The sequence below is a fragment of the Schistocerca piceifrons genome, chromosome X (assembly GCF_021461385.2).
Source record: "Schistocerca piceifrons isolate TAMUIC-IGC-003096 chromosome X, iqSchPice1.1, whole genome shotgun sequence".
NCBI classification, from domain to species: Eukaryota; Metazoa; Arthropoda; class Insecta; order Orthoptera; family Acrididae; genus Schistocerca; species Schistocerca piceifrons.
The window spans coordinates 1,128,075-1,143,106 of record NC_060149.1 but is presented as its reverse complement, the minus strand read 5'-3'; the positions used below and the strand labels follow the sequence as shown (position 1 = coordinate 1,143,106).

The window sequence follows — 15,032 nt, the reverse complement described above, 5'->3', positions numbered from 1 at the left end:
ATGGTGAATGTGGAAAATAGATTTGACCTGTTGCTTCAGTTAGAAGCTGGTGAGCCTCAAGCAGTTACAGGTGTAGACAGGGCACAACAAACTTTCAGCAGCAAATTGAAAAGTAAGAATGTAGGGAAATCAGTAAAGAGAAAGAAAGTGTTGTTGTTAGGTAGTTCCCATGGAAGAGGTGTTGGCCAACTCTTGCAGGATGAACTAGGATCAGAATACCAGGTCACCAATTTTTTTAAACCTAGTGCTGGTCTGGAGCAGGTGACAGAGGATTTAGGATCACTTTGCAAAGATTTCACTAAGGAAGACACCGTGGTTATAGTGGGTGGGGCAGGTAACAGTATTGACAGAGATCCTGGGTACAGCATAGAGTGTGACCTGGCGAAGATTGCATCAGCATCGAGGCATACCAGTGTTGAGTTTGTATCTGTTCTTGGGCGCCATGACCGACCTCATTTGAACTCTTCTGTCAAGAGAGTTAATTTGGAGCTGGAACGGCTGCTCATGTCGGGTGCGGGGTCACACATTGGTGTGGTTCATGTTGATTCTGTCAGTAGGTGGGATTATACTAGGCATGGCCTTCACCTCAACAGGAAGGGGAAGGGTAAATTGGCTGGGGAAATAGCAGGAAAGTTAAAGGGGGGAGGCACTGTCATGAGTGGTAAAATACCAGTGGTTATAGGATTCAGAAAAGACCCTTTTTTAGGGTAGGGAGGACAGAAAGAAAACAAATTTTAAGAGAGGTTAGAACTGAGACAAACCTTCAGTTTGAGAAAGAAATCAAAAAACATAATTCCAGCTTATTACATCAACATAAACAGCCATTGGTTAAGAATTTTCAACTGTCAGCAGGTATTTTAACTCCATCCAATTTTAAGTCAGTCAATGTGAAATGTCAGCTATCTTTATTGCATCAAAATATTCGAGGACTAAGAAATAAAATTAATGAATTAACTATCTGCATAGATGAATTAGAGTCTTCAAACCCAGCTGACATAATCTGCCTCTCTGAACATCATGTGACCACTGGTATAGAACTTTTAAGTGTTACAGGGTTTAGGTTAGCATCTCACTATTGTAGATCAGAAATGGAGAAAGGAGGAGTTGCCACATTCATCAGGAACTGTCATAAATTTAAGAACATAGACATTCATAAATTTTGCCTAGAACAGCATATGGAAGCATGTGCAACAGAATTAGAATTTCACAAAAAATCTTTCATAATATTAAGTGTATATCGAGCACCTGCAGGTAACTTTAATCTGTTTGTAAACCACCTTGAAGCTGTACTGGCCCATTTAACAACCAAAAACAAAGAAATAGTGGTTGCTGGTGATTTCAATGTAGATTTCCTTAAAGACTCTCCCAATAAGAACCTATTTGAGTTAGTAACACTATCATTCAACTTAATTCCCACAGTAAAGTTCCCCACTAGGATAACCACTTGCTCACAAACAGCCATTGATAATATCTTTATAGAAAAGTCAAATGAACAAAATTATATTACAAAACCAATAGTCAATGGCCTCTCAGACCATGACATGCAGTTCCTTCTGTTAAATGTTAATACTGAACAAGATATAAAATCTGTTAAATCTGAGCTCAAGAGGGTAATCAGTAAGCCAAAAATTGATTATTTTAGGACACTCCTCAGAGACATTCACTGGACTGATGTTTACAGTGCTCATGGCATGAATGAAAAATATAACATTTTTGCTAATAAAGTGCCTACCTTATTTGAACACTGCTTTCCCCCAAAACTTACCAAGGTTAGAGCAAAGTCTACAAAGAAGCCATGGATTACTCGAGGAATAGGGGTATCTTGTAAAACAAAAAGAAAACTGTATCTGTCAATCCGAAACATTTCCAATGTTGATGCTATAGCACATTATAAGAAATACTGCAAAATATTAAAGACTGTAATACGGATGTCAAAGCAAATATATTACAAGGAAAAGATAGTCATATCAGATAACAAAATAAAGACAATATGGGATATAGTGAAGGAGGAGACCGGTAGAACCAGACATGAAGAGGAACAAATAGCATTAAGAGTAAATGATGCATTGGTGACAGATGTGTATAGTGTTGCAGAACTTTTTAACAAACATTTTATAACTGTTACTGAAAAGATGGGGTTGTCAGGTTCGGTAGATGCTGCTATGGATTACCTTAGACCAGACATTTCAAGTAACTTCCATAATATGAATTTGACCCTCACTACCCCAACAGAAATAATGTCCATCATAAAATCTTTAAAATCAAAAACATCTAGTGGGTATGATGAAATATCAACAAAGTTAATTAAAGAATGTGATTCTGAGCTAAGTAACATATTAAGCTATCTGTGTAACCAGTCGTTTATCAGTGGAATATTTCCCGAATGGCTGAAATATGCTGAAGTTAAGCCACTGTTTAAGAAGGGAGATAAAGAAATAGCATCAAATTTCCGTCCAATTTCACTGTTGCCAGCATTCTCAAAAATTTTCGAAAAAGTAATGTACAGTCGTCTTTATAACCATCTTATCTCAAATAACATACTGTCAAAGTCACAGTTTGGATTTCTAAAAGGTTCTGATATTGAGAAGGCTATCTACACTTACAGTGAAAATGTACTTAATTCATTAGACAAAAAATTGCAGGCAACTGGTATATTTTGTGATCTGTCAAAGGCATTTGACTGTGTAAATCACAATATCCTTTTAAGTAAACTAGAATATTATAGTGTAACAGGAAATGCTGCAAAATGGTTCAAATCTTATATCTCTGGCAGGAAACAAAGGGTGTTATTAGGAAAGAGACATGTATCAAGCTATCAGGCATCATCCAACTGGGAACTAATTACATGTGGGGTCCCACAAGGTTCCATTTTGGGGCCCTTACTTTTTCTTGTGTATATCAATGACCTTTCATCAGTAACATTACCAAATGCCAAGTTTGTTTTGTTTGCTGATGATACAAACATTGCAATAAATAGCAAATCAAGTGTAGTCTTAGAAAGATCAGCCAATAAAATATTTGTAGACATTAATCACTGGTTCCTAGCCAATTCTTTGTCACTAAACTTTGAAAAAACACACTACATGCAGTTCAGAACTTGTAAGGGGTGTCCCAAGAGTATATGTCTAACATATGATGACAAGAAGATAGAAGAAGTGGACGGTGTTAAATTCTTGGGATTACAGCTTGATAATAAATTCAACTGGGAGGAGCACACCACAGAAATGCTGAAGCGTCTTAACAAATCTCTGTTTGCAATGCGAATTTTGTCAGACATAGGGGATATAAAAATGAAAAAGCTGGCATACTATGCTTACTTTCATTCCATAATGTCATATGGGATTATTTTCTGGGGTAATTCATCAAGCCAAGCTAAAGTTTTCCGGGCACAAAAACGTGCAGTAAGAATTATATGTGGTGTGAACTCAAGAACATCCTGCAGAAGCCTGTTTAGGGAACTAGGGATACTAACTACAGCTTCCCAATATATTTATTCCTTAATGAAATTTGTCATTAAAAATATATCACTTTTTCAAACCAATAGCTCAATTCATGGAATCAATACTAGAAATAAGAATAATCTTCACAAGGATTTAAAGTCACTTAGTCTTGTACAAAAAGGTGTGCATTATTCAGGAATACACATTTTCAATAACTTGCCAGCAGCCATAAAAAGCTTAACAACCAATGAAATTCAGTTTAAGAGAAGCCTAAAGGATTTATTGGTGGCCAACTCCTTCTACTCCATTGATGAATTTCTGAGGAAAACCAACTGATTTGTATATAAGTACAACATATCTTCTGCACAATTTCAGTGCAGTAATGTGTTCACTGAAAATGTGTGTGTGTGTGTGTGTGTGTGTGTGTGTGTGTGTGTGTGTGTGTTTCTTACCTTATAAATAAATAAAAAACTTTTTTATTTTAAATTCAGTGCAATAGTATTTGTAAAATGACTCTTAGTGTTCATTAAAAAATGACGATCATTCCACTTGGGACCTGTGGAATGGTACATTAGCTTATTTGTTTTAGTTTAAATATTTGTCATGTATTGTTGTTTTTCTGACATGTTCCACATCCTGGAGGACCTCCTCACTACGGATCAATTGGAATGAAAGTAAATCTAATCTAATCTAATCTGAGTTATTTGTAAGAAAACTGTAGATACTACAACTTGGATCTGAAATGAGCCTGTACATGGAATACAAATATCGATATGTAGCTTATAAACAGTAATGACTGCAACATCAATAACAAAACAGTGGCAGTAATGAACTTTACAAAAAGTGGAGTGTTGAAAATTATTTTTCCTTTATCAGCCTAAATTAAAATACAAATTGTCAGAGAAGATTATAAGTACAGATGGTGCAGTGATGGATTAGAGATTATATAAAATAAGGAAGCAATTAACAGGAATTTCCAACTGTGTGCGCAACATAGGAGCCTCACACAAAAGGTATTATTCATTACTATAAAACAATTATTCCTTGGAGTACAACAAAGTGTCAAACATGTACTTGTTTAACTCATTTTTAAACAAAGATGAATTACTTTTTCTGGCTTTGGTATTATTTGGCAGCGAAATGTGTAGTTTAGCATCAGCATACTTTGTTCCCTTTTGTGCAAATACCAAATACTTCAGCTCACAAAGGATATAGTCCTCTGTTCTGGTGTTATGGGCATATCTGCACTCTGTTCCCTATTAAGGAGTGTTATTTGTGACAAAATACATCAGGGAGATGTTATAATAATTGTATCAAGATGTATGAACAGATTATGACACGAGGTCTGCACATATTTGGGTGGAGGGGGTGGGTGAAGATGGGGTGGAGTTGGCGGGGGTGGGGAGGGGAGGCTACCCCACGCATGACTCAAACTGCTGTGCTGCAAAGATTTGACTTTTTTTTTTTTTTTTTTAATGCTGGAATGTTGCATCAGAATATTATGCCAGTACATATTATCAAACGAATAGCTAAAATATGTTGAATTTGAGATACTGGAGTCACTGAAATGGAAGATCACTCTCAGAACAAATGTTGATGATAATAATTATTTTAGTATCATGAAAAAATTGTGTTCCCACTTAAGACTGCTATCAACAAATTGTGAGTACACAGCTTTGGTAATTGGTTATTATGCACAACTGCACAATAGCTACTTCTTTTGCATTCTATAGGTTTGTGTGGAAGTGAACAATACTAGTCAATTGATCAAAAGGGAATTGTCCGGGAGCCAGGCCACATTTTCCTCAAGTATATCACTGATATCAGCCTCTAATTTAATAACTGATGTTTTATCCAGTAAAATGTGTTTGTTATAAGCTAACATAGTGAAATAACAGTTTTTACTGATGTACGAAGGCTGATCATGCCCATAACCTGCTCAAAAAAAGTTTTATCCAATCCTCATGTCTCTTTCAAAAAAAAAAAGACACCACTTTTGCAAAACCCTGTTGAGCACAAGAAATCACATGCAGACACCTGTGTAATGGAAATAAAAGTAAACCTTCATTCTCACTGTAGCTGAGTAGAGAGGGTTGTCCCCCAAATTGCAAATGGGACAATGTGGCTTGTATATGCAGTCCAGTCTCTCAAAATACCTCACAAGGTCATTTCAAGCTTAGACTGTGTGTGCACTGTTATTTCATGGCAGGATGGGTAGTCAGCATGGGAAGTTTCCCACCAAACTGGCACACATAGCAACATCATTTGAACATATAACCACTATTGTAGGACACAAAACATTGAAGATCTGCCTCCTAGTGGTCACCTATGGTCAGCAACAGCTCTTGACCACTACCTACAAATTATGGATTGTATGTAAAGAACTGCACGCTGCCTTTTTGGAGGCAACTAAGAAGCATGTGTCAATCCAGACATTATGCAATAGTCTCCAATTGATCAATATGGCCTCTAGGCATTCATTATGAACAACAGTACAAACTCTCCAGCACCAACATGCACAAAGAAGGTGCAGTACTGGGACAGGATTCTCCAATCTATTGGCCAGCCCTGTAGTCAACATTTCAGCAATGGGTCTGTCCTTAAATTAAATAATTCAAGAGGTCAACCCCCATCCCATGAACACCTTCCTACATGGGGCAGAATTCAGCAAAATGCATTGGCCTTTGGAATCTGCTGATGTGAACCTGACTGAGCATGCTTAGAACATAAGAATGCAGTTTCATGGTGGTAACATTCAACAAAATGTTCTCGGGCTTCTAGCCACTTCAAGAGGTTAAATTGCCACAAGCTTCTGACCGAGCACTCCTCGGGCATTGTCAAGTGGACTGACTGCTGGTATACCCTTATATGTGCTAGCTGCTAGCTGCCAGCTGTAATGTCACTGATGCTCACAGCATCACCATACGTGAACCTAAGATGACTCAACATTCAATGCACCCACTTCAGCCTTGTGATTGCTGGGTCTAATGCCACACTGAGCTCAAGACTGCCATTTCTGTTAAGAATGTTGTCAATCATTTTTATTTCCACGGCTCCTTTAATTACATAGCCGCAGAAGCTGTTAGTGCAAACCGTGACAGAGGTTTTGTCAAATTTGATACGGTGACCATTTTCTCGAGCACGCTCAGCATATTTTTCACGGTAGTGTAGGTGATAAAACCTCTCGTGCTCCTTCCTGTGTCGTTCTATACTGTGCAATGTTTGTCCCGCACAAGTTTCACCGTGCTCGCAAGGTATCTTTCGGACCTCAGGTGTTCAGGAACCTGCCATTTCTTTAACTGGTCTCAGTAACTGCCACATTTTTAACAGAGGCCTGAAAATCGATTTGATTTTGTGTCTTTTCAGCAGGTGACTTACATTGTCCGACACAGAGCCACAGAATGGCAAAAAAAGTTTCTTTTCCTGCTCCTTGACATTGGTCTTACTGCAGTCTTGCTTGGGACAACTTCATTTATCTGGTGATCATTGTAGCCTCTGTTCCTGAAGAACTCGTGTAGGTGGCTCAGCTCGTGGGGCAGCTTAACGACATCTGGTATCATTCTTGCATGATGTACCGATGTTTGTAACACAGTGCATTTCTGTGCCGGGTGATGACAGCTGACGATGTGCAACTATGTATCGATGTGTGTAGATTTTCTGTGAATGCTATGGTGAAGGCAACCATTTCATTTGTGGTGCACAAGGACATTCAGCATCCATTTCATTTGTGGTTCGTGAGGACATTGAGCGAGGGCAATGCATTTTCTTTTTCAACTTCCATAGTGAACTGGATGTTACTGTTAATACTGCTGAGACATTCCAACAACTCATCGAATTTTTTTCCATCCGTGGGGCCAACTGATAAATATGTCGCCAACTTATTGGAAGAAACGTCTATGCTTTAATGGGGCAGTGGCATATAAAATCTTTTAGAACTGATGTACAAAAGGGGCTTTAGGACTCGATTGGTCACACTTAGCAGTTTATGGCCTTAGAATGTGCTTAAGGTACATCAGGAGTTCAAATATTGAGGCTCTCAGTCATCACTTCAACTCACCTGTTTTTTAACTTGCTGCGCAGTTCAGAAATCTCACCGCCAGTATAGCGTCTCTTCATACCACGAGACAATGCACGGCAAGATGATAGGTTCAGAGAATTTAGTAAAGGACATTTCAAGACAACAGCTTTCACAGCATGAAGACTTGCTGATGATCCACACAGGTTGAGAATCCTTAAGAAATGAAAAAAAAGTATGAGTACATAAAATACTTCAGAACAAATAAAGATTAAAAAATATCAATATCTATGAAAACCATACTTTTTGGTGTAGTCTTACATACAAATTTATGCAACTCACATTAACAGTGCAGTTATTACATACATATGCTGACTGAAATTTCGTAAATAGATCTCGCCGCGCCGAAAAACGTCTTTGCTGTAATGACTTCCATCCAAACTCGCGTATCATATCTGCCACACTCTCTCCCCTATTACGTGATAATACAAAACGAGCTGCCCTTTTTTGCACCCTTTCGATGTCCTCCGTCAATCCCACCTGGTAAGGATCCCACACCGTGCAGCAATATTCTAACAGAGGACGAACGAGTGTAGTGTAAGCTGTCTCTTTAGTGGACTTGTTGCATCTTCTAAGTGTCCTGCCAATGAAACGCAACCTTTGGCTCGCCTTCCTCACAATATTATCTATGTGGTCTTTCCAACTGAAGTTGTTCGTAATTTTAACACCCAGGTACTTAGTTGAATTGTCAGCCTTGAGAATTGTACTATTTATCAAGTAATCGAATTCCAGCGGATTTCTTTTGGAACTCATGTGGATCACCTCACACTTTTCGTTATTTAGCGTCAACTGCCACCTGCCACACCATACAGAAATCTTTTCTAAATCGCTTTGCAACTGATACTGGTCTTCGGATGACCTTACTAGATGGTAAATTACAGCATCATCTGCGAACAACCTAAGAGAACTGCTCAGATTGTCACCCAGGTCATTAATATAGATCAGGAACAGCAGAGGTCCCAGGACACTTCCCTGGGGAACACCTGATATCGCTTCAGTTTTACTCTATGATTAGCCGTCTATTACTACGAACTGCGACCTTCCTGACAGGAAATCACTAATCCAGTCACACAACTGAGATGATACCCCATAGGCCCGCAGCTTGATTAGAAGTCGCTTGTGAGGAACGGTGTCAAAATCCTTCCGGAAATCCAGAAACACAGAATCAACTTGAGATCCCCTGTCGATAGCGGCCATTACTTCGTGCGTTGCACAAGAACGATGTTTTCTGAAACCATGCTGATTACATGTCAATAGATCGTTTCCTTCAAGGTGATTCATAATGTTTGAATACAGTATATGCTCCAAAACCCTACTGCAAACTGACGTTAATGATATAGGTCTGTAGTTAGATGGATTACTCCTACTACCCTTCTTAAACACTGGTGCGACCTGCGCAATTTTCCAATCTGTAGGTACAGATCTATCGGTGAGTGAGCGGTTGTATATGATTGCTAAGTAGGGAGCTATTGTATCAGCGTAATCTGAAAGGAACCTAATCGGTATACAATCTGGACCTGAAGACTTGCCAGTATCAAGCGATTTGAGTTGCTTCGCAACCCCTAAGGTATCTACTTCTAAGAAACTCATGCTAGCAGCTGTTCGTGTTTCAAATTCTGGAATATTCCATTCATCTTCCCTGGTGAAGGAATTTCGGAAAACTGCTTTCAATAACTCCGCTTTAGCGGCACAGTTGTCGGTAACAGTACCATCGGCACTGCGCAGCGAAGGTATTGACTGCGTCTTGCCGCTAGTGTACTTTACATACGACCAGAATTTCTTCGGATTTTCTACCAAATTTTGAGACAACGTTTCGTTGTGGAACCTATTAAAGGCATTTCACATTGAAGTCCGTGTCAAATTTCGCGCGTATGTAAATTTTAGCCAATATTCGGGATTTCGTGTTCTTCTGAACTTCGCATGCTTTTTCCGTTGCCTCTGCAACAGCGTTCGGACCTGTTTTGTGTACCACGGGGGATCAGTTCCATCTCTTACCAATTTATGAGGTATGAATCTCTCAATTGTTGTTGCTACTATATCTTTGAATTTGAGCCACATCTCGTCTACATTTGCATAGTCAGTTCGGAAGGAATGGAGATTGTCTCTTAGGAAGGCTTCTAGTGACACTTTATCCGCTTTTTTAAATAAAATTATTTTGTGTTTGTTTCTGGTGGATTTGGAAGAAACGGTATTGAGCCTAGCTACAATGACCTTGTGATCACTAATCCCTGTATCAGTCATGATGCTCTCTATTAGCTCTAGATTGTTTGTGGCTAAGAGGTCAAGTGTGTTTTCACAACCATTTACAATTCGCATAGGTTCGTGGACTAACTGCTGGAAATAATTTTCAGAGAAAGCATTTAGGACAATCTCGGAAGATGTTTTCTGCCTACCACCGGTTTTGAACAAGTATTTTTGCCAACATATCGAGGGAAGGTTGAAGTCCCCACCAACTATAACCGTATGAGTGGAGTATTTATTTGTTACGAGACTCAGATTTTCTCTGAACTGTTCAACAACTATATCATCGGAGTCTGGGGGTCGGTGGTAGAAGGAGCCAATTATTAACTTAGTTCGGCTGTTGAGTATAACCTCCACCCATACCAATTCGCACGGAGTATCTACTTCGACTTCACTACATGATAAACCACTACTGACAGACACAAACACACCACCACCAATTCTGCCTAATCTATCTTTCCTGAACATCGTCTGAGACTTCGTAAAAATTTCTGCAGAACTTATTTCAGGCTTTAGCCAGCTTTCTGTACCTATAACGATTTCAGCTTCTGTGCTTTCTATTAGCACTTGAAGCTCAGCGACTTTCCCAGCACAACTACAACAATTTACAACTACAATTCCGACTGTTCCTTGATCCAAGCACATCCTGTATTTGCCATGCACCCTTTGAGATTGCAGCCCACCCCGTACCTTCCCAAGGCCCTCTAACCTAAAAAACCGCCCAGTCCATGCCACACAGCCTCCGCTACCCGTGTAGCCGCCAGCTGAGTGTAGTGAACTCCTGACCTATTCAGCGGAACCCGAAACCCCACCACCCTATGGCGCAAGTCAAGGAATCTGCAGCCAACACGGTCGCAAAACCGTCTGAGCCTCTGATTCAGATCCTCCACCCGGCTCTGCACCAAAGGTCCGCAGTCGGTTCTGTCAGCGATGCTGCAGATGGTGAGCTCTGCCTTCATCTCGTAAGCAAGACCAGCAGCCTTCACCAAATCAGATAGCCGCTGGAATCCAGAGAGAATTTCCTCAGATCCAAAGCGACACACGTCATTAGTGCCAACATGTGCCACCACCTGCAGCTGGCTGCACCCTGTGCTCTTCATGGCATCCGGAAGGACCCTTTCCACATCAGGAATGACTCCACCTGGAATGCACACGGAGTGCACACTGGATTTCTTCCCCTGCTTAGCCGCCATATCCCTAAGGGGCCTAACATTAGAGCTCCCAACTACCAATAAGCCCACCCTCTGTGATTGCCTGGACCTTGAAGGCTGAGAATCATCCTCTGAAACAGGGCAGGCAGCTGCACCTGGCTCAGCCAGAGACAGTGCCTGAAACCTGTTTGTCAGACGCACCGGGGAGGCTTTCTGATCAGCCTCCGGGGACGTCTTTCGCTGTCTGCCACGCCTTGGAATGACCTCCCAATCAACCACAGGCGAGGGCTCAGCCCCACTGCGGGCAGCAACCGGGGCAACCACAGCGGCAGACCGATCTGGGGACAGTCGGGACGAGGTTGACATTCCCGTGATACCCAAGTCCGGCTCCCCATAGTGGTGCCCATTGGCAACAGCCTCAAGCCGCGCGACCAAAGTCAGCGCCGCTTGCAGCTGTGAGCGAAGGGATGCCAACTCAGCCCTCATCTGAACACAGCAATCACAGTCCCTGTCCATTCTAATCGATGTTGAACAACAGTTACTGACACACGAGTCCGTGCCTAGATAACGCAAGGGAAACACGCAAAGAATGTATTAACTAACCTATACAAATGCCTAACGACTGCGCTACAATCTGCCTGAATTTACGATTACAGTAGCTAAAACTCGAAATTACACCTCCTATACAAAACTCACACGGAATTTAAGTAAGAATCTACGAAGTAGACACTAAAGCGCAATGCTACAACTCTCAAATACTATAATACGCCCGAAATTTATGAATTAAACAATGCAAGTACCCAAAAACACACAAAGAAATTAAGAATTAAACTATGTAACAAATAAGTAAGCTAGGGGTATACGACTTGCTGCTGCAGCTGCTTTTCCAACGGCGGCAGGGAGCACATCACACTTAGTCCCGTCGATCACCCATCCACTACCTTGTAACACTAAACATTTTGCTCCCATGAGCCTCCCTTGTTCACAGCAACTGGTCAACACTAACATGTTGTTGCATACTGAGTATATCTTTTATAACACAGATTTCTGAAAATACAGATAGGGCTCAGTCATCTATTTCTGACACAGATGTCCTTCCATCCTACCTCTGAATAGCTGCACGACACATGCACTTCCACCTGTGATAACATCACATGCCAGGCATATACTAATCATCCCACTCTGGCACTGCTGAAGCTCACCCTCAGCCATCAGCACATGTTAATCCCTGTCTTCTGCTACTAGCAACACGCTCTCTTCTCTCACCTGCACACACTTCCCCACTGCCGCTAACTTCACCGCAGAGGTGCAGAGTGTAAACAGTGCGTACTTGCTCACTACAGATACTCTCACTGACACATACAATTGTGCATTACCTGTCATAACCTCCACTGCCACACTATGGCAGTAGAAAAGGAGAGTCTAGTTGCCCAGCTCCACTACTAGCTGCAATTCTGGCAGTACCTTTTTCCAGGGCCTATCTCAATCCTTTCAAATACTGTTCAGGGGACAGCAAGACTAGATTCAACTGCCTGCAAAAAAAAAATTGATCCACAGCTTCCTGTAAGTTTGTCAGCTCCACTCTTGCATCCCAAATGCTATCTTCTAAAGATCGAAACAATCTTGTCAGTGTTATCCCCACATCTAGTGCCTGCATTCGTGTTCTTGCGGCTTCCAAATCTCGATTCAAAGTACTCGCCTAGGCCCTGTCATAATCCGTAACCTCCTCGGTGAGCTGCCAATGTATGTTTGTGTGCCATTTAGCACCCCACCCTTCAGATTCGTTATCTGCACGGAATGCCATTCCACTGTCGCTCTATTTGCCTCAGCCAATTATTTCGCCGCTTCTGCAGTTTCATTCAATCTGTTCCCATCACGTCTGCTGTTCTGAACAAGATTTTCAATATTCTATTTCCAGCCTCTATTCATCCCCTCTTCACCCTTCTGGCATTGTGCGGCATGCTGACTGCTGGCACTGCTCGGGCTACCTCCTGCATCTGCTCTATCAAATGTGCATATGATCCAGATGACTTCCTGTGTGCCTTGTCACCTTCCCTAAAAAACCCATTATTACTTGTTAACTGTTGCACCTGTGAGAATACCTCTTCAAGCCTCCTCACCTTGTTCTGTGGTTCTAAACATTAAACACTAAGCTCAGTGACTAACTATCGATGGACAAATTTACAACTTGTTGCCTGGAAAATACAACTCCTCCACTCAGGTCACGACCCTGCAGCGCCCCCACTCTGACTCTAGCAAAGAGTTACAGCACTGCCAACGCTAGCATGCTTCTCCTCTGGCCCTCCACAGTACAGCAATCTGAGGACAAGGGACAGCATCACGTCACGTCACATCATGTCACGTCACATCATGTCACTTCCCCTACCCTCCCATCAGAACCCTGCTGTCTCTGACAGCATGTGTCCACATACTACAGGCAACTAACATACAATCTCAACTAAGATATCAACGCCCCATTCTATACACAGAAGAAAATAAGAAAAAAAAAAGAATCACAAAACATAATACATAACAACTACATCCTAGGCCTTAATGTATACGAGGTGCCATCCAAAATGTTCGGGACTAGTGCTGCCATCTGTTGAAAACCTTACCTTTGGCCTAATGGTCACCATCACCCTCGAAGTAGTTCCCATCCACACGTACACACCGGTCCCAGCGCTTCTGCCACTGGTCAAACGTTTTCTGGCAGTCCTGTTCTTTGAGGGTGTTTATCACTGCCAGCGATGCTTCTCGAATCCTCTCTAGAGTGTCGAACCGACGGCCTTTCAACTTGAGTTTCAGTTTTGGGAATAGCGCGAAGTCGCAAGGTGCCAAATCTGGCGAGTACGGTGGGTGGGGTACGACCGCCATGTCGTTTTTTGCCAAAAAGGTCCCGGTGAGCGAGGACGTGTGACAAGGCACATTGTCGTGATGCGGCAGCCAGTTCCCTTGACGCCAAAGTTCTGGCCGTCGTCGCCAAACGTTTTCACGGAGCTGTCTCAAAACATCACAGCAGTACACGGAATTCACTGTTCGGTTGGGTGCGACAAATTCTTTGTGCACAATTCCCTCAGTATCTAAGAAAACGATGATCGTGCTCTTCACTTTCCTCTTCACCTGTCACGCTTTTTTGGGTCTTGGTGAACCCGGGCTCTTCCACTGGGAGGATTGTTGCTTTGTCTCTGGGTCATAACTGTAAATCCAGCTCTTGTTGCCAGTGATAACCTGTGACGAGAAGACAGAATTTGATACAGACATGCCGTTCCGTTCACAGATCCATCGTAAAACCGCCACACACAAAACACAGAGTATTACGAACATCACTGTGGACACGCAACACGTCCTCCCGGCTGACTGCCACTCCGCACACTGACTCGTCACATATGCAGCTCTCACCACCTAGCGGTACAAAGATCTACTACTCCTACTTTCCAGATGGCAGTACCAGTCCCGAAAATTTTGGATTCCACCTTGTATCGAGCATGAGGTATCTGGGCATGCTCCTCTCACTATACAGCTCTCGGTTTCTTCTTCCCTGGTTCCTTCCTTATTTTCATTCCCAGTTCCTGTGATGTCACTTCCTTGCATGGTCAATAATGCCCAACACACAAAATTATTGATCATGTAGGTACCTGTAGCTTTACATTTACTGGTGAAGTAGTCTTAATGTCGTGATATGGGGCCTGGTACTGTGCTACAAATTTCTTTGCTTTTCCCTTTGGAGTATAAGGACTGGATAACAGGACTCACTGTCTCACTCTCTGTACTGTGACAATGTTCACACTCACTTCACTGCATCCTCTTATTTTTTCAGTGCCTTCATATTTGCTTGCTGGGCCCTTCTCCACACATCCCTCACTTCTCAGACTGATTCACCATTCCTGCCTCCCTTTTGTCGAATCAAGTCAAATGGTGATGGCATCTTCTTCCCATACACCACATCAGCGGCAACAGCCCTGTGCGAGTGTGTACCTTGGAGTTATACACACTCACCACAAAGCTTAAATATGTCCCCCAATCTGAATGGTGTGAATTCGTGTAATAACTCAGCATTCTTCCAATCGTCTGGTGAACCCATTCTGTTCTTCCGTTAGCATGAGAATGAAGTGGACTACTTCTTAA

The 15,032-nt window shown here is 41.9% G+C and overlaps 1 protein-coding gene across 3 annotated transcripts in view; it reads right to left on the bottom strand.

Annotated features, from left to right (window-relative positions):
* The window catches only part of LOC124722872 (F-box/LRR-repeat protein 6), a 213,505-nt gene that overhangs the window by 25,143 nt on the left and 173,330 nt on the right, over window positions 1-15,032 (bottom strand). For all 3 annotated transcript variants that reach the window (XM_047248008.1, XM_047248006.1, XM_047248007.1), the window contains one exon: window positions 7,498-7,671. In XM_047248008.1, coding sequence (XP_047103964.1) covers window positions 7,498-7,671 — 174 coding nt within the window. The remainder of the gene's footprint in view (window positions 1-7,497; window positions 7,672-15,032) is intronic.